Genomic DNA, 20684 nt, shown 5'->3' with positions numbered 1-20684 from the left:
CATTCCAGGACAGCAGTAGGATGTGGTCCAGGGGTCAACGGTGGGATAGGCGTGAACGGGGGACGGTGAGGAGGTGAGCAGCAGAGGAGCGGAGCATGCGGGGTGGGCAGTAGAAAGAGAGAAGGGAGGAGAGGTAGGAGAGGGCAAGGTGATGGAGAGCCTTGAAGCCCAGAGTGAGAAGTTTTTGTTTCGTGAGGAGGTTGATAGGCAACCACTGGAGGTTTTTAAGGAGGGGAGTGACATGCCCAGAGCGTTTCTGCAGGAAGATGATCCGGGCAGCGGAATGAAGAATAGACTGGAGCAGGGAGAGACAAGAGGAAGGGAGATCAGAGAGAAGGCTGACACAGTAATCCAGCTGGGATATTATGAGAGCCTGTACCAGTAAGATAGCCATTTGGGTGAAGAGGAAAGGGTGGATCTTGGCAATATTATAAAGGTGAGACCGGCAGGCCTTGGTGACAGATTGGATGTGTGGGGTGAATGAGAGAGCTGAGTCAAGGATGACACCAAGATTGTGGGCTTGAGAGACGGGAAGGATGGTCGTACCATCCACAGTGATAGGGAAGTCAGGAAGGGGGCAGGGCTTGGGAGGGAAGATAAGGAGCTCAGTTTTGGACATGTTGATCTTGCCTATCTTTCCCGACCATCTTGTTGGAAGGTCCAGGAGACCTGATCAAAGTTCAGGATGCTTGTCTTCTCTCAGAGATTTCTTTGGCCTGCAAGGGAATTTAGTAATTTCATTATTAGTCAATCGTGTTTCCCAGAAATCCCCATTCTTTGCTTGTTCCCGTCCCTTCTGGTGTCATATCATCTACAGGAGCCCTCACTGCACTCCTGAATCTGAAGTGGTTTTGCACAGTGGACAGGACTAATTTTAGTTGGATTTCTTGCTTTTAGTTGCTGAAGTCTTTAGCCTTATATGCAACACTCTGTACTCCCATGAGCAGAATATAGATTCCTGTATTCATTTTAAATGCCTGCATGGATGTTGTCCAGTTTTCTTAAAATTAAATTAAGGAAAGGACTCTCAAACTGAGACCTCATAGTGCCAAGTTCCATCCAAGCACACATCATTTTTATGGTCTTAACTCCATGCAAATAAAGAATGGAAATGCTAACAGGTCTGGGGCCAGCTCATGGAGTATTGACTCCCTGTCCTGAATACTTTCATAGACCCTCTCCTAATCTGTCACACGTTTTCCTGGGAAAATATGGAAAGATGTGTGTAAATGCAATTTCCTCCTTTTTTTAACCTCAGTTCCAAAGCCATGCTCCTTCTTCCCGCCCCCTCCCATTTTAATTTAATACATGCTGGAATTGTTTAACACTTGCAGCTATCCTCTTGGGTTTGTTTCATTTGGAGCTGAGGAGGAGAGAAAGAAAAGATTGTATGTTGCAAGCCCCAATACCCTCTGAATACAGAGGCTAATAACTAAAAGTTCACTTTGGAGGACTGCATTAAAACGCTACTAGGTGCCATAGGACGCTAAAGTGCAAGCTAAGAGGCTAATGACTGCAACCACCCTCTGATGCCCTACCCTGCTTAATAGGAACCCAATCTAGTAAAACAGTCACTTTTCTTTTAGCTAAGAAGGTATCCTGTGGTGCATTGACTGACTCACCATGAGGACCCCTTCCAGAGGTACTCATTTGCAAACTCACACCTTTCAAGAAACTGAGGACCCTTGGCAAGCAATGTACCCTCTCCTTATGGTTAAACACATAGAGTGAGGCCTCTATCATTGCTCTGGACATTTGTCTCTCTTGTCACATGTGAAGTGATGGTGCAAATTTACAGTTCTTTTGAGAGCCATATTAGAATTAAAGCTTTTTTTTTCCTTTTACACATTGCTACTGTATTGGAAAGCTGGCTTTTTGCTTTTTGGAGATGAATAATCAACTTAACATTTGATTGGTTTTTAAGCTCAACTTTATTATAACTGGTTTTCTGAATGCATCTTCTTCTTTAACTCCTTCCATCCCTCCCCCCCCCACACCACACACATACAAACAAACATTCCCCCCTCCCACTCCCTTTGAAAAGAGAGAGAACAAGAACACAGGGAGGAAACTTCACACATCTGTGAATTCACAGCCTGGCTTTGTCTCAATTTAGAACCACAGTGGACCAAGGAATAGAGGCCTAAAGGCAATATTTTCTTTTTCTGGTTAGGAAGGGTTGATAGAGAGAGGCTTTTGGCTGCCAGAACCCTCATTGGTCAGGCAGCCTTCCCAGGCACTGTTTCCTCTTCAAGAGCCCTAATGTACTAAAGACCCTTTAATTCCTGTCTAGAGGCAGAGCCCATTCTGTCATTCCCTGCTGATTGCCCTTTTCCTGGGGCAAGTGTTGATGGGTTGAAGGATTATAATGGCCAATGTTCATGTGGCTGAGAAGGAAACAAAAGAGAGGCGCTAAATTTCTACATGAAAGACTATTCATATCCCCATTGGGAAAAGGGGGTAGAGAGGAGGTTGTCTTCTTATTTGGCCTCTCCTAAGGTGGAGACTAGATTACTGCACAGTTATGAGGTCTATATAAATGGGATATGTGTTGAGAGTTCACCTGTGAAGGATGACTGATGCTTTTCGTTTTCATAAATGAAAATGCCCATGAGACAGAGGCCCGACAGTTCAAAGGGAGGTTCCTCAATAGCAGTAAAAATGTAATAATTAGTCATTGGTAGCAAATATGGTGGGAATTGACATTTGATGCCTTCTCCCAACTATTGGCGATTTGCAGTTTTCAGAGGCCAGAGAGCCTAGACATGTTTATAAATATGTTTATTTGCACACATGGGATACCGTTAAATTATTGAAGATTCTTAAGTAGTCTGAAAATAAAATGCATGTAGAGGAGGAGAACCATAACATATTTACTCGGCAGTATAAAATCCCAAAGAAATTGAATGCATAGAATAGGTAAAATTATAAGAATTTTTTATAGTTTTTTAATGATACTTAAGCTCTTACTGTGTGCCAGGTACTGTACTAAGCGGTGGAGTAGATACAAGATAATCAGGTTGAACACAGTCCCTGTCCCACATGGGACTTACAGTCTATTTCAGAGGAAGAATTTCACCTTTACTTTCTTCTTCAACTAATGAAAATTCATTTTCTTAAGAAACTCTTGTCCTAGGAAGAGCAATTAGATTCATTGCATCTGTATTTTAATAGTTTATAAACCTCCATGAGACAGACAGCTCTTTAATACTTTACAGAGTTCTAGACAGGTGTATTTGTGTTCTAAAATGAGCATCTGAAAGATAGTGGGTAGGTAGGTGAATTCATCCTGATAATCAAAGATTCAGACAAGACAGTTTTAAAACATAATGAAGCCCATTCGAATAGCCAAGGTCTTAATTTTGACTTTGTTGATACTGCCTTTGATTTTTTTTCTCTGTCTTCACTACCACCCAGTATTCTTTTGCTTTAAACCAACTATGATCATGAAACATGAACAAGGTCCTGTGATGCAACTGTTGCTTGGATTTGTTGTGGATGTGGACATCTGTGTTGCCTTGGAGTTATTTGGTTCTGCTAATAACAAATATGAATATATGCCACAAAGGACATGGGTCTGTTTGGGTTTCCTCCCCTGAAGACTTAGAGTTACAAGGGCAAGGACACTAAATCCAAACCCTTGGTACTAACCCTCCTTACCAGAATGCATGGTGGGCAAAGACTACTTCCTTGAAGGCTGTCTTAAAAATGTGTGAACACCTGCACTTGATTCTTACCGATTAAGAGTTGTCTTGCCCTTTCTTACACTAGTCTCTTTTAAAGGAATCATTGGATTTTCTTTGATCCTCAGGCTTTTGAATTTAATAGTTTTGCAAATATCCATCTTATTTAGAGGAACTGAGGTTTCTTGTTAACATGCTAGGGATAGCAATCATGGAGAACAGTTCTAGAAATAGACAATTTGCTAAACTTGGAGCTGGTTAATCTTTTTTAAAAAAATCAGTCCACAGTGCAATTAATCTTAACAGGATCTTCACCAAGTAAAGGGCTTTATTTAACTAGAATGTATTTAGCCCAGTGTTTCCACGCCTCTCCCCAATTAAAATAATCAATAGTATTTACTGAGTTCTCAGTCTGTGTAAAGCACTGTACTTAGTGGTTGGGAGGGGACGATGGAGTTTTTTGACATGATTCAATCAATCAATCAATCAGTGATACCTAGATGACCCAGAAGTGCTGAAGCAAATTTGCTGAAAAATACTATGTTTTTGCCCAACCTCCAAGCTGCACTTTTGAAAAAACAGACACAGGGCTTGTCTAGCTACATACTTGTGAAGGCAGTAAAAAGTAAAACTACATTTTAGAGGTGAAATAATATTTCCCAAAAGGAATGGCATAAATTATCTCCGTGTGTGTGTGTGTGTGTCGGGATGGAGGGCCCCATAGTAGAGAGTAGGGGGAAAGGTGTCATTTTCTCCTTTTCTCCCCCCTCCATGAATGTGTCTCTTGGCTCTGCATCCTCCTTCCCTAATGCTGTTTTCACACACAGGTGCTAGCAGAGTGTTGGGGGCTTAGAGACCCTCTTCCCTACAAGTGTGAATGCGTTGCCACCCAGCTGAGTAGCTTTGCTTTAGGACTCAAGAAAGTAAACTTAGGCCACTATCTGAAACCCCTCCATAATACAGACTATATTGCTAATGATCACAAGCCTTCACCTCTAATGTTAATTGAGCAATCCAGGGAGCACAGGAGACTGTTTTTGTGGTATGGGTTGTGTTTCCAACCTCCATTTCATCCAATTGCAGCTGCTGAGTGCCGTCCCAAATAGAGTAGCAGTAGTAAAAGCTTTAAAAATTCAGCAAGCCTTAATTATATGTATCACTAAACTTATGTTTTGAAGGGTTTCTTCCCCCCCTCCCCAAATCTATCAGCAGCTCATTTATCTTGCCTCTCCTACAGTTCACTGCTTTGAGTGGGCTTAATATATTGAAATTTAATTTGAATGATGTTGTTTCAAGATTAGGTAGATAACTATGTGTTTGTGTGCTGATACAATATATACAGTGAAACACCTCAGCGACTTTTTTTTTAAAAAAAGCCCTGGACATAATGTACAGGAAAATGTGAGATGTACTTAAAGTTGCCTTTGGGACCTTTGATGAGGGCTTTTAAAATTGAAATGGAGGAGAGACTGTGGAGCCAATTCACTCTATATTTGGTTGCATTTGATTTTGCTTGACACAGTATTAAGTGTTGTCATTGGTCCTACAGTTCTGAATTTGGAGAGGCCTTTTTCTCCATTATAAAATGGATACATTCAATGGACCAATTGGTTAAAATATGAAAATAAACAATGATGGCAGAGGAAAATATGTTAGTGAATTGGATAGTGATAATGCTTCTTCTGTTACTGAGAATTTCCCTAGCACTTCATAATAATAATAATAATTGCATTAAGCACTTTCTAATCAGTGCACGACTTTCATATTGGACACAATCTCTGCCTAGGACTCACAATCTATTTTTTCCCCGTTTTATAGTTGAGGAAACTGAAACCCAGATGGGGCTAAGTGACTTGCTTAAAGTCACCCAGCAAGCCAATAGCAGAGCTGAGACTAGAACCCAGGTGTCGTGACTTCCAGTCCTGTGCTCTTTCCATGAGGCCAGGTTTTGTTTTAAAATCAATAATTTGCGAAAAATCTGTTGGGTTAGAAGGCATTTTAAAAGAAGATCCTGAAGTACAAGCACATCTTCTTTCTCCCCCTCACACATCTGCCTTTCCATACTCTTTTTCCTACCTGTAAATACTTTACCTTCCTTGTTCCTCAGTTACCTCATCTGTAAAATGGGGATTAAGACCGTGAGCTCCATGTGGGGCATGGACTCTGTCCAACCTGATTTGCTTGTATCTATCCTAATGTTAGTACAGTGCCTGGCACACAGTAAGTGCTTAACAAATACCATTGAAAAAAAATCTAGTGTGGGTGGAATAAGGGCAATGTGAAGGTTCAGAGGCCAGTCGCTACTGCTTCCTCTCCGGTAAAGTGCAAGTTACCCAAGAAAGCATCACAAATTGCTCACATCTCCTCCAGAATAAATTAATTCTGTTGAGAATACAAAGGGCTTAGTAAAGGCTACAGATCTGAGGATTGGAAGTTCTGATTGATTTTGAAGACCCAAAGCTCAGAGGATCACTTATATTTGTTACTTTTTTTGTTGATGGTTTATCTTTCCCCTCACCTCCTTCTAGGTTGCCCAGTAAAAGGTCATCCAACTCCAAACATCACTTGGTTTCATGCAGATGAACCTATTGATGCAGCAATTGGATTTACTTATCATATCTTGGCAGCTGGACATATCCTACAGATTGCAAACCTTAGCCAAAGATCTCAGGGTGAATTCAGCTGCGTGGCTGAGAATGAAGCAGGAATGCTTGTGCAAAAAACATCTCTTGTCATCCAAGGTAAAAGAAAATACATATATATAGAACAGTGCTTGGCATATAGTAAGCGCTTAACAAATATCATCATTATTATTATTTTATATACATATATATTATTATTATTGAAAATATATATACACACACACCCTTATACGCCTTACACATTGTTTTATTTCTTGGAGCAGTCGACAAAAGGAGCGATATTTGTTTTAAATTTTCTCATCTGTTGTGAATTGTCATGAGACGCAGTCGCTGTCCCAGACTGTGGGGTTTGTATACAAATATACTTGTCCTTAATGTTCAAAATGAAAGTCTATCCATCTGGTAATGTGGCTGGAAAGGACAAGGAAAGGACTGACATTTCCTTCCTCATGTTGTTTGCACAGAAGAATGGAATCTTGGTAAGCTAATTGGTTAGTTCCATAGAAGGCCTCTCTCTATTTTCAAGCCTGCCCCTTTGTGTCTGGATCTTCTTAGAGCATTTGCTCTGTCTGGGGAGAGCAATCCCTCTCTTGATTAGTGCCTGTTTAGCTGGTGTCTCTACTATAGAGCCCACTGCTCTGTTGTATTGTTTGAAAACGGGCTTCATCACCATTACCAGCAAGTGTGACCCTTAAGGGAGGACTGACTTAGCCATGAAAATCTCCATTAAAGTCACTTTAAGTTTAAGGTCAAATACTGGCCTTTCACTAGCTATCAAACTAGATGCTTAAATTTGGGGTGTACAGGGGTCATGGCCAGTTAAGTGCAGCTCAAAGAAGAACCTGATAAATTGGCCATGCTAAAAAAAAAAAATTGCGCTATGCAGGAAAGGAAGAAACTTGTCTCTCAGGGGAAAGGCTGCCTCACAAAGAAAGGCCAAGTTTTATTTCCAGTGCACCCGTAACAAATGCTACAATTACTTACTATTATTATTATTGTTATTGCCAGTGCACCCTTAAAGCCCTTAACCACAAAGAAGAAAGAAAATTGAGCTTGTAAATTGTTTGTCTTATTACGCAAGCCTTACAAATAACTAGATGCCCATAGTCAGAAATGATGACCACCAGACCAGCATAAATATTTTGATTTTCCTCATCTCACCTTCCAGTTATAGGAAGTACATAGTAAAGGAAACAAAGGCGAATGGTTATTGCTATGTCCTTAATTATCCATGTACTATGAAAACATATCAAAACCCTATCTAATAGAAAAGCAAGTACCATGAGTTGACTGGATTTAAAAAATGCCACTAACTCATCAGCCAGTGGAATGTAAGCTTATAGATGGGGAATGTGAATGTGCCAGCTTATTGTTATATTGTACTCTCCCAAGCACTCGGTACAGTGCTTTGCACACAGTAAGTGCTCAATAAATACGATTTAATGAATGAATGAATGTATGTGCACAATGTCCAAACTGTGGGTACTAAGAGGTTTGATTGTGCAAAGTGCCATCGGTAATAACCACTTCATTTTCCAATGTGACCATTGCATCCCTGTGACTCTTGCAGAATACGTGTGGTCCGTGGACAGACTGGTGGCATGTTCGGCATCCTGTGGTAACAAAGGGATGCAGCAGCTCCGCCTGCAGTGTCTGTTGAATGGCACGGAGGTCAGCGCTTCCCACTGTGCAGGAAAGACCAGGCCAGCAGTGCAGCCCGTTGCCTGTAACAGAAGAGACTGTCCCTCCCGGTGAGTCCTCGGGATGCTGGGCACTACATGTGTGCTTTTCACTCATGAAATTCTACACCGGGGCTCAGATGGTCAGAGGTTTTATCATCCACAGAAGTTAGTGCAGTGTTCTGCACAGAGTAGATGCTCAAATACCATCAACCGATTGGAGTTAAGCAGTCTGAAAAAGAAATACTCTTCTTGGTACAGATGATTGAAAAAGCACACAAGATTCTGTCTCGTTTTACGTCTCACAGTATAGGATTCCTTCAGACCCTTCTTTCCACACCTGCCTATTTGATGATACTTTTCATTACTCAGCTACTCTTCCCTGTTTTCCATCCTTTCCTGTCTATCTGCCGCCTTCTGATAATCTTACAACCCTTTCCTTCAGTCCAGGTTTTGTTTTCATTTACTCTCCCTACTCACCTATCCCACTTCAAATGTTTTTTGCTTGTTTGTTTGTTTGCTTTCCTATACCTGAATTAATGATCTTGGTTTCGCTTCATCACTTACTTCTTTATACTTCTCATCCTATCTTTTCTGGGTTTCCAGTTGTCTTTCTGGGAGAGTTCATTTCAGCAGCCATCACCTTATTTACATGCTGAGTTTTCACACGGTACAGTAAGATCGATGACTAGTATATATATTTTTTGTTCTATTCATTTCTCACCAGAGCTGGTATCTAATTGTTTTAAACAACTTCTACCAAGCCACCTAGTTACCAACATTTATTTACACACTACACACCTTTGTCCCTTCCACCACCCTCGATAATAAGAATCTGTTAACTAGGTTATAGTACCCCAGAGGGTCATGCTGATGACTTTTCTGTACTTAGAATTTCATTCCAAGACATACTTAGAATTTCATTCCAAGACATACAGCCTCTAATTTGAGTTTACCTCTTGCTCTTCCTAAGAGCATAAAAGCATAAATGATTCCTCATATCAGACCAATGATTCACCCAGCTCACTATTCTGTCTCTGAGAATGACTACAAAGGGTGTTTGAAGGCACACCATATTGTACTTTCCCAAGTGCTTAGGGCAGTGCTCGGCACAAAGTAAGCGTTCAGTAAACACCATCAAGTGGTTGCTTTCCTTAATAGCTATCATCATGGTTACCTAACATCCCTGACATTTTCCTCCAATATCCCTACTGGGACCTCTCATTCATGGATTTGGACAAAGCCTTCTGGGACCCATTTATATTTTTGAGCCCTTCAGTGCCCTGTGGTGGTACAGTTCATGTTGCTCATTCACAGGGTGAAAAGGGTTTGTTTAGTTTTGTTGGTTTGTTTTGATCCTTTCTCCTTCAAACTGCACTTGGGGCCTCGATCCTGTTATGGAATTTGGATGAAAAATCATTCTGTTTGGCCCTAACCAGATCCTTCGTGGATTTTTTAAATGTCAGTCACTTCTTTCCAGGCAGAAAGGACATAATCTTTTTGGTTTAGTCTCCTCATCGGAGGCTGATCCTGCACCTTCTCCAGCTTTATTGCATTCTTTCTGGTCAACACATCTTAGGAAGCTGTATAAGCATTATTCCAGGTGTGCCTGTGCCATGGTTTTAAGTAGTCGTACCCCTACGTAAAGATCAAGTTCCATGGGCACATACATGCTGACCTCTGACCCTGCCAAAGGGTAAGGATGGACTATGAATCACGTTGTGCATCAAGCTCAATGGTTCGACTTCATCTGGCTCAGGCCCTGTCACCTGGCGGTGCCTTTTTATTACATTTCCATAGGACATTCAGGCACCTCTAAGGCAACTGTTTTGCCAGCTGAGTCGCAAGGAGCAGCTGAAACCAGGAGAAACTCAATGAAATATGAAACACACTCATTAATATGAGCAGTTTGACCTGCTGACGGGAACATTTCCACAGGAATGATTAATGTCCTTTTATACCCTTCCTGAGTTGTAATACAGCCCGTGATTCCCTCCTAGCTCCTGAGAAATTGTTGAAATGTATATTTGGAAATAGAGGTTGATTGAAATGCAGGACTGAAATTCACTGGGGACATAAGAAGCTGCAAATTCTGTCTTGCCAAGCTGTATGAAATGAAGAAGAGATCATTTCCTTGCCAGGGGCTTTTTTATTTGATTTGGGGATGGCGACAGCCAATCAGACTAATTTACTCCTGTAAATGAAATACTAATGGATGTGCCTGCTTGAGTTTCAATGCCCCCAGGAGTATTAAAGCACCTCTTACTTGCTTACTAAGTAATCATGAATGCAGGAACTTCTAAGCTGGGTTCCTGGTTGGGATTGTGAAAGGAAGATTGCTCCCCCTGGGGCAAATAAATCATGAAAAATAGTCACAAGCAGGGGCGTACAGAGTCCCGGGTTTAAACAGTATTTCACTCCCCCTTCTTCCTTCACGTTGCCTCAAAAAGCCACCTGGGCAGATGTTCTATCACTGCATAAGAGAGAATCACTGCCTCTTCTGCCTCTTCCCAACATCTTTCCTCTTAGCAGCTTCCTGGCCAGTTGCTTCTCATTTGGGAAACCATTTCCCAGGTTGCATCCTGATACCCAGATGCAAGAATGACTTCCAATTCATTTTGGCAGCAGACTTCTTCAACCTAATTGCCCTGGGGGCTGTACAGATCCTCAAGTCGAAGGAATTTTTAACCTTGCAAAATTGTTAAGTCTTCCTCAAGAAAGAAAATCTTTTCTAAATGGAATAGACATTGATATGAAGAAATTGGTTATAGATTTCATTTCTAAGTGCTCCCACTGTGTACCCCAAAAAGTCAAAAAACGGGCCCCACTTGAACTCTTGCACACTGGCCAACAGCTTGAGAGGAAAGTGGATGACTGTCACTGAAGGACTGACTTCATAACCCCAAGATTCAGAACCAAACTCAATGCTGTGTCTGTGGACATCCCTTGCCTGCGCTAAGGGTCAGTCCCAAAGCTTAGGCCACCTGGATTGGCTCTAAACTGTTAACTCCTTATGGGCAGGGATCCTGTCTACTGACTCTACTGTCTCATATTTTCCCCAGCTCTGCATAGAGTAAGCACTCAATCATCAGCAGCAGCATCAGCAGTATTTACTGCTGTACTAAACACTTGGGAGAGTACAATGCAACAGTTGGTAGACACATTCCCTGCTCAAAGTGAGCTCACAGTCTATAGTGGGAGGTGGACATTAATATAAATAATTTTATAATATATAGTTTACATGTGTACATAAATGCTGTGAGGCTGAGGGTGGGTTGAATATCAGATGATGCAAAGGGAGAGTGAGCCATTGTTAACTGATTGTTATCTCTTGCCCTGCTTCTCCTACCTCCTTTGCCAGCAAATGGACTGGATAAAATTAAAGTTTGTTTGCTAGTGGAGTGGGTTGAGGCATGTGAGAAGATGGAAAATGGAAAACTATGAAGAAGTGATGGGGAAAAGGAAGGGTGGGAAAAAGAGGTCACGGCTATTGGGGGAAAGTGAGGGAGAGAGCTTCAGGGTAGGTGAAAAGGACCCCAAGAATAGGAGGAGGTAAAGCCTGAGAGTTTTCAATCCACTTTTCTCCAAACTGCCCCCCACCCCACCACCAAATTGTAGAGAGATTGATTGGGAAAGAGTTGACTTGGATTTGTTAACTTTCTCAGACATAAAACAAAGGGAAATGACTTCTCAATTTACACATTAACCACGTATCTCATGACTGCCCTTTTTTTCCTTTAGGTGGATGGTAACCTCTTGGTCATCTTGTACACGGAGCTGTGGGGGAGGGGTCCAGACCCGGCGTGTAACATGTCAGAAGCTGAAAGCCACAGGGATCTCCATACCCATAGCCAATGATGTGTGTGCCCAGTTGGCCAAACGCCCTGTGGACACACAGGCGTGCAACCAGCAGCTGTGTGTGGAATGGGCATTCTCTGCCTGGAGCCAGGTAGGGTTCCAGATATTATCTAAAGGCAAACTTTGACTCTTGTTAAAGACAAAAGACCCCAAAGTGCCAACTGCAGTCTTATCACTAATTTCCTTTCCCTCAATTGTCTCCTTCCTGTTTCCTCCCCATATCCTCTACCTTCTGTCAATCCTTCCCTTGGACATCTTCTGTTCTTCCTCACACTCAATGTCCCAAAAGCCTTGCCATCATTTTTGGTTACCATTCCCATCACCTCTTTGCCATGGTCCACTCCTCTTCTGGTGGCATACCCCTCACTGCATCCTCACCACCCTACTCCGTGAGGCTTTCATAAGACCTTAGATTTTCTAGCCAAAGATTGGAATCCCCTACTACTCCACCAGGGTGCCAGAAGCTCATACTTCCTCTAAGGGGAGAGTGATGGTTCAGTTGCCTAGGTTATTACATCTATCAGAATTTCACTTTTTCTGATCATTCTGCCATACAGAGAGAGACACCAGAAGAGGCTAGATTTCAGAGACTGGGAGAACATATATAATCTAAAACTAGTATTACAATGCCCATTTTGAACATATACTGTTCACTCATGAGGGTGAATCCTGAGTTACTAAGGAAATGGAAAAAAAATTAATGAAGACATCTTTGAAAGCTCACAAAGATGCACAGTAATGCATAATGCCATGTTGTCTCCTGGGACATTTTGTTGAAAGTGCATAGGCAATTGTATTGATGACTCCATTTTCCCCCCCACAAGTAAAATAAAAGTACAGCTGTGGAATAAGAAGAGACCTTTCTTTCTATGAGCAGTTATCCATTATTTTTTTTAAGGTAGAACCTACTGTTAGACTAACACTGGAAAAGGAATAAACGTATAAAATATATTAACATTCCTGCAACCAATGAACTCCAAGATCCAGATTCTAGCTCTACAGAAGCCCTGGGTATAATAGATTCCGAAAGAGAATAATAGCCAAAGTCATTTTTAGTGACTTTTAAAAACATTTTAAAATATTTTTAATGAATATTACAATTGGAAAGAATATCAAGAGAGATTTTCAATGGATGATATAGGGATTAGCAAAGAGATACGGAGGGTTTTAAAACAAATATGCTCTTGAAGCACATCTTTAGCCTAAGGCTTTTGTTTGTAAGGGCAGTAGAATGACAAATCCCCAAAAGAAACATCCTGGCCTATTCTAGCTCAGTTCTTAGTTGAGCAGAAGGAGAAAACTCATAATATAGGGGGAGTGAAGGTGCAGAGGTGTTGAGGGAGAGGGAGGAGAGAGATAGAGACAGAGACAAACTCCCCTGCCCCCACCCCAGTGAATCACTTAAGCAGATAGGTGAGTGTAGACACACTTTTTTCCCCCTTTGGGGAAATCCCTTCAGAAGATGGATGGGCTTAGCTTTCCAGTGCTGGGAGAGAAGGCAAACTCTTCCCAGACAGCCCCAGTGGCCTCTGGGAGATGTAGGCAAGCCAGCCCCTTTGCTTCATATAACTTTATTTATACTTTCCTTTCTGGAATTCCTTTGTGAGACCTGAGAATAGAGTTTGAAAGCACATCACCCTTACCCAACATACTAGCCATGATCCAGCCATGTAACACTCATGTTACTGCAAAGTTTTCAGCGACTTTCGCAAAATGGGCCTGGATGGTGTTAGGAGAGAGAGGGTGGTTGCCTTAAAACTTGCTTGAGAGTTTTTTTTAGAAAACATTCACTTGATAGTGACTATTCAGTTAGCACACTGCATCTACCCTTTTAAAAAAGCAACCGAGTGGTCTTTGAAAGGAAATGACCAAGAAGTTTGATTTGTAACTCATTAGGCACTGGAGGGAAGGACAGGGTAATGCTTGCTGCTGGCCAACTATGTACATTGCCTGGGTGGATGTATTCCCTCGGTAGTTTATATCGTTTCCATTATGATGTAATGCACACTCTCAATCAAATATGCATTAATCCATCTGCCATGCCTTACATCAATGCTGTGTAACATAAGCTTTGTCCTAACTGAAAAGACACAGTTCTAATGACTCCCAGTGACTCAAACAGCTCAATTCCAGGCAGTATTCTGCAAGTCAAAGCTCAATTCCAGTCAGTATTCTGCAAGTCAAACCAAGCAATTCATCAAATTACAATTAAGAACAAGTCATTCTGGCTGTGGATCACCAACACTTGTTACTGTATCATAAGGTTCACCAAAGAAGGCATTAAGCTCAGACTGAGCAGTTTTAATCATCGTTTTCCAACAGAGTGAAAAATTGTTTATGTACTTCATCCTGTCTCGGTGAAATTGATCCTTAAAAAGATTAGCGTGAACTCAATCTTCAACTTCTAATGATCATTTCTGATTGTAATATTGCTTCAAGATGTATTCTCTCTAAAGTTTATTCCTTCCAAACCATCCATACTTGCAACTGGTCATGGCTACTGGTTTAGATATGTTATTGTACTCACGCTAATTATTTTCCCCCAGTTCCCCCAACTCATTAATGCTGCAGCTATTCTAGAAAAATAATGCTAGTATTACTTACCCCCAAGATCAATCCATCCTCCCTTTCCCAACAATCCATTTTTCTAAAACTCTCTCTCTTGGTATAGTTAGGGCATTTGTCCTAGACACTGCTGAATATACAACACTTCAGGATTCCAGGGAAACATTTTTGATCTAACATGGACCCATCCTCAAAGTAGTGTGGCCTAATGGATAGAACACAGGCCTGGGAGTCAGAAGGACCTGGGTTCTAATCCTGGCTCTGCCACTTGCCTGCTGTATGACCTTGGGCAAGTCACTTCACTTCTCTGTGCCTCAGTTACCTCATCTGTAAAATGGGAATTAAGACTGTGAGCCCCATGTGGGTCAAGGACTATGTTCAACCTGATTATCTTGTATCTACCTCAGTGCTTAGTTCAGTGCCTGGCCCATAGTAAGTGCTTAACAAATACCTTTAAAAAACCCACACATTTTACGAGCAGCTTTTCTGGAGTTTATCCTTACTCTGCTCCCCAAAGAGTCTTTGTGATCGCTTGATAAACTCCTTTGAGGGTAGCGAGCATGTTTACTAATTCTGCTGTACTCTCACAAGTGCTTAATAGCAGTACTAGTATTTATTGAGCACCCACTTGATGCAGGGCACTGCACTAGGCGACTGGGAAGTACAGAATAAAGTGACATGTTCCCTGCCCCTAATAGTTGCTCAATTAAGACTACTGAGCAATTGCCATTGGATATTCACCTCAGACGAGGAGACTGGAGCAGAACTGAGTCCATGCCAAAATGCTAACATGCCCTTCTTCCTCAATGGGATACCACCCAGCTGCTCTAGTCCTTGTCCACTTGTCTTATGAAAAGCCCCTAAATCCGCCATTTTTTTCTTGCTTTTAATGGAAAGACCTCTCCCCTAAGAGAGTATACAAACAATAACCCTCATTTCAATGCTTTTAGTTGATTCTAGAGAACATGAAGCCAAGAATCTATTAATCACTAGTATTGATTGAGTACTGATCGTGTGCAGAGCATGGTACTAAGTGCTTGAGAAAGTACAATACAGTAGGCAGACACACTCCCTGCCATCAGTGAGTTTACAATCTAGCGGATGAGTGGGAAATAGAAAAGTCTGGTTATTTGTCTTTATTTCACAGTAAATACCAAACTATTTGCAGTTGAAAGAAGCATCACTGAATAGCCCCATTGGTTTTCAGGAATTGTAGCCCCAAATGTAACATTTTGCTTATCTTACTCATTTCTATACGTCCTAGGAACTTTTAAAGTATTACTCTGCAGGGAAGACATCCTCTCTGGCCTGCTTCTGTTTGATGCGCTCAGCTTATAGAGGGAAGATTAAAAAAAAACAAAACCAAGGGCAGTAAAAGAAATCATTCTGAGCTATCTTTCCAGAAAAAAAAAAATCTCAACAGCTAGCTACATAGTTCCTCCCTTATCCAAGAAGGAAAGAAGTTGCATTAGAGCTCCAAGCAGAACAGGGAGTGTGACTGATCTGCTTCTCTTGTTTGTACCCCAACACTTAGTACAGTGCTTGGCATATCGTAAGTGCTGAACAAACCACCACTACTATTATTATTATGGAAACAAGAAAGCCAACTTGACATAGTCTGGTGTTTTTCAAATGACCAAAGCACCCTCAGCAGAATGTAGCATTTGATAAAGGCCTACAATGATACCAATGCTAAAGATCCCACATATTTACTCACAAAGTCCTCAGAGTCCTGTGAAAGGAGAAATTGTGTTCTAACCCTTAGTTACTCTGACTCAGTACCCTATCTCCCTTTTCACAGTGCAATGGCCCCTGCGTCGGACACCGGCTGGCTGTACAACACAGGCAGGTTTTCTGCCAGACACGAGATGGAATTTCACTGTCTTCTGAGCAGTGCAGCGCTCTCCCCAGGTACAACAGAAACCCTCCAGTTTTTGGTCCTCTGATTCTGTTCCGGGAATACAGTATAGAAATGAAAAAAGCAATCACTCCATCTATCCTGCAAATGTACTTACTTAGTGCAGTCTTTGTAGAGGGAAAGCCACTCACTGACACAGTAGATCTTGTATGCATACACTCATTCATTCATTCATTATTCATTGGCCTTTCCTTAGAACCTATAAGTCTACTTATATTTTTTAAAATGACTGACTGCCACCCAAATATCCTAGCTATCTCAATCTAGGAGAGGTGGGAGGGACAGGAACCAGTCAAAAAGGCACTCTGGCCTTTAAAGATAGGTGGACAGGCAGTGTGCTTTTGTATGTGGGTCCAACTAGGAGTTAGATGAATGTGCCCACAAAAATCTGGGCTGCTAAAATTGCCCAGTCACATTTATGTAGTTGCCAGTGACCAGACAACTGTTGTGTTGAGGATTTGTGTATAACAAATTGCAGCATATACCACATCTAGACATCGTGTGCTCTTGGCTTGAATATACTTCAGGTTAAGTATTCCATGTATGTTGTCTCCAGATTAAATTGTGTTACCACAGTGTTTTCATATTAACTATTGTGGTTGTCTGGTGGCTACTGTCCAGTTGATCGCTAGCTATTCCAAAGACTTATATTGTTTAACATTGAAGATCGGTTTCTTGATATAAGGTGCAGTCAATTTCAATTTAAAACAAAGTTTCCAAGTTGAGACCCTATGACCATTACCATTCTTGCCAAATGCCACAAGAGAGTTGCAAAAGTGCCCCAGCGCTTAGAACAGTGCCTGGAACATAATAGATGCTTAAAAAATAGCACAAAAGATGTATAAAGTTTACCACAGACAAGATTGGTAAACTTCTGAGAGAAAATGAGATGAAGATCAAAACTATGTTGAGATTGGCTAAAGTAGCAGACCCTCTGAATGCTCCAGGTAAATAAGAGGTTCAGTGCAGAAGCAGCTTGGCCTAGTGGATAGAGCTTGGGCCTGAGAGTCAGAAGGTCATAGGTTCTAACCCCGGCTCCGCCACATGTCTGTTGGGTGACCTTGGGCAAGTCACTTCACTTAACTGTGCCTCAGTTACCTCATCTGTAAAATGGGGGTTGAGACTGTGAGCCTCACGTGGGACAGGGACTGTGTCCAAGCTGATTTGTTTGAATTCATCCCAGTGCTTAGTACAGTGCCTGGCACATAGTACATAATGAATGGCACAATTATTATTATTATTATTGTGAGGCTTAGAATAGTTTAAATTTAAATTTTTAATGAAAGTGTAAGTTCCTTGTGGGCAGGAAATATATCACTTTTTTATTCTACACTTTCCGAGTGTCTAGTACAGAACATTGTATCAGGTAGGCACTCAGATACTATTGCTTCTACAGAAAGGAGCCAATCCAAGAATCTTGAGCAACATGATTCTCTTGATCTACTCATTAGTCATTGCACTGAAATATAGCCTATTCTAGACACAACAAAAAGCTCAAACCTTGGGTTGGTCTGTTGAGATTGAGAAAATTTTGACTTAAACATAAGGTGCATTACTTGATTTTATTGGCTTCTCTCAGTATTCAGCCACTCTGTCATTGGGGAAACAGAGCGTGTGTCTTCAAAGTCAGTGATGCACCCTGTTTCTTGTGAATGCTTTGTAAGTGGTGACATTAATGCTCCAGCTCCTTTCTTTAGAAGAAATAGTATCTGAGTGCCCACCTTGATACAGTGGTCTGTACTAGACACTTGGAAAGTGTAGAATGAAAAATTGATATATTCACTGCCCACAAAGAACTTACATTTTCATTAAAAATTTAAATTTGAACTATTCTAAGCCTCAATCCCCATTTTACAGATGAGGTAACTGAGACACAGATTATTCATTCAATAGTATTTATTGAGCGCACTGTACTAAGCGCTTGGAATGTACAAATCGGTAACAGATAGAGACAGTCCCTGCCCTTTGATGGGCTTACAGTCTAATCGGATAAGTGAAGTGACTTGCCCAAGGTCTCACAGCAGACAAGTGGCGAAACTGGGGTTAGAACCCATGAACTTTTGACTCCCAGGCCTGTGCTCTAAGGAGCTGCTGCTGTCCAACGTGGGACAGGGACTGTGCCCAAACGGATTTGTTTGTATGCACTCCAGCGCATAGTACCCTACCTAATGTGTAACTTTGGGGAAGTCACTTCACTTCTCTGTGCCTTAGTTACCTCATCTGTAAAATGGGGGTTCATTACCTGTTCTCCCTCCTACTTAGACTGTGAGCCTAGTGTGGGACAGGGACTGTGTCTGATCTGTGTATACTCTAACTACCCCAGTTCTTAGTACAGTGTTTGGCACGTAGTAAGGGCTTAATAAGAACCATTAAAAAAACAAACAAACACCTATCTCCTGCCAAGAAAATCTATTGTAACAACCATATATGTATGATTTATAATTACACCCAATTCAAAACTCTTATTAAAAAGTTCTCCTGCCAACTGGAATCTTGAAACTGACTAATGGTGGGGGGAGGGGAAACTAGGACTCTCAGTAGTGCTGGAATGTAGAGCAGAAGTCAGAATCTTTAGCTAGCTAGGTGAGTGACCCAACCAGTTGTGCCAAAAAGAGAATTGCGACTGAGGGGGAGAGACCGTCAGAATGCTAAAAAGACACAGAACTTGATATGTGATTATGAGGTTTGTGCAGAGGGGGGCTAAGGGAGGTCAAGGCAGAGGACACAGTAGTAATCTCAGAGGGAATGATCTGTGGTGTGGTAGCCTCTGGCAACCCCCTTCCGTCAGGGAGTTTAGAGAGCCATACTGCAACCCCTGAAGGACCACAGTGGGTCTTTGGTTACTTTGAAGTGTTTCCGGTAGCACTGAAGAGATATTTTGTTAGTCACACTGCTTGAATCTGTCAGTTTGTTTTAAAGGTCAGCATTTGCTGCACACCAGTGAATCCCATGTGACATTCTTGCTCAAAATGCATCTTAAAGGGCAAGAAGAAATGTTTCCTATTGGTAGTTAATAAGAGAAGATCAGTCCATCACTTTCATCAAATAGGCTTGCTTTCAGCACCACAACACTGATAAACCATCCCTCGTTTCCCACAAGCTAATGTATAGGAAAGCAATATTCATTCATTCATTCATTCCATTGTATTTTTTGAGAGCCTACTGTATACAGAGCACTGTACTAAGTGCTTGGAAAGTACAATTCAGCAATAGAGACAGTCCTTGCCCACACTGGCCTTACAGTCGAGAAGGGGGGAGACAGACATCAAAACAAGTAAACAGGCATCAATATAAGTAAATAGAATTATAGATATGTACATATATACACAAGTACTGTGGGGCAGGGAGAGGGAGGTAGAGCAAAGGGAGCAAGTCAAGGTGACACGGGGGGGGGGGCTGAGGAAAGGGGGGCTTAGTCTGGGAAGGCCTCTTGGAGGAGGTGAGCCTTCAGTAAGACTTTGAAGGAGGGGAAGTGTGATTGGCGGATTTGAGGAGGGAAGATGTTCCAGGCCAGGGGTCGACGGCAGGACAGGTGAGAATGAGGCAGAATGAGAAGGAGAAGGTTAGCACCAGAGGAACAGAGTGTGCGGGCTGGGATGTAGAAGAAGAGAAGGGAGGTGAGTAAGAAGGGGCAAGGTGATGGAGAGCTTCGAAGCCAATAATGAAGAGTTTTTGTTTGATATGGAGGTTCATTCATTAAATAGTATTTATTGAGCACTTACTATGTGCAGAGCACTGTACTAAGCGCTTGGAATGTATAAATTGGCAACAGATACAGTCCCTGCCCTTGGACAGGCTTACAGTCTAATCGGGGGAGACAGGCAGACAAGAACAATGGCAATAAATAGAGTCAAGGGGAAGAACATCTCATAAAAACAATGGCAAATAAATAGAATCAGGGATCTCATTAAACAAAATAAATAGGGTGATGAAGATATATACAGTTGAGCAGACGAGTACAGTGCTGAGGGGGTGGGACAGGAGAGGGGAAAGAGGAGAGGGAAAGGGGGGAGAAGAGGGATTAGCTGCGGAGAGGTGGGGTGGGGGTAGAGGGAGCAGAGGGAAAAAGGGGGGAGCTCAATCTGGGAAGGCCTCTTGGAGGAGGTGAGCTTTAAGTAGGGATTTGAAGAGGGGAAGAGAATTAGATTGTCAGAGGTGAGGAGGGAGGGCATTCCAGGACCGCAGGAGGACGTGGCCCAGGGGTCGATGGCGGAATAGGTGAGCCCAAGGGATGGTGAGGAGGTGGGTGGCACAGGAGCGGAGTGTGCAGGGTGGGCAGTAGAAAGAGAGAAGGGAGGAGAGGTAGGAAGGGGCAAGGTGATGGAGAGCCTTGAAGCCT

The 20684-nt window shown here is 42.0% G+C and overlaps 1 protein-coding gene across 2 annotated transcripts in view; it reads left to right on the top strand.

Moving 5' to 3' along the window:
• ADAMTSL1 (ADAMTS like 1) overlaps positions 1 to 20684 on the top strand; it is a 320400-nt gene that overhangs the window by 291028 nt on the left and 8688 nt on the right. For both annotated transcript variants that reach the window (XM_039910787.1, XM_029055244.2), the window contains exons 24-27: positions 6212 to 6424; positions 7896 to 8076; positions 11746 to 11953; positions 16229 to 16338. In XM_039910787.1, coding sequence (XP_039766721.1) covers positions 6212 to 6424; positions 7896 to 8076; positions 11746 to 11953; positions 16229 to 16338 — 712 coding nt within the window. The remainder of the gene's footprint in view (positions 1 to 6211; positions 6425 to 7895; positions 8077 to 11745; positions 11954 to 16228; positions 16339 to 20684) is intronic.

This window comes from Ornithorhynchus anatinus, chromosome X5 (assembly GCF_004115215.2).
Source record: "Ornithorhynchus anatinus isolate Pmale09 chromosome X5, mOrnAna1.pri.v4, whole genome shotgun sequence".
NCBI classification, from domain to species: domain Eukaryota; kingdom Metazoa; phylum Chordata; class Mammalia; order Monotremata; family Ornithorhynchidae; genus Ornithorhynchus; species Ornithorhynchus anatinus.
Note: the sequence above shows the minus strand (reverse complement) of the source record. Positions and strands in the feature narration are given on the sequence as shown.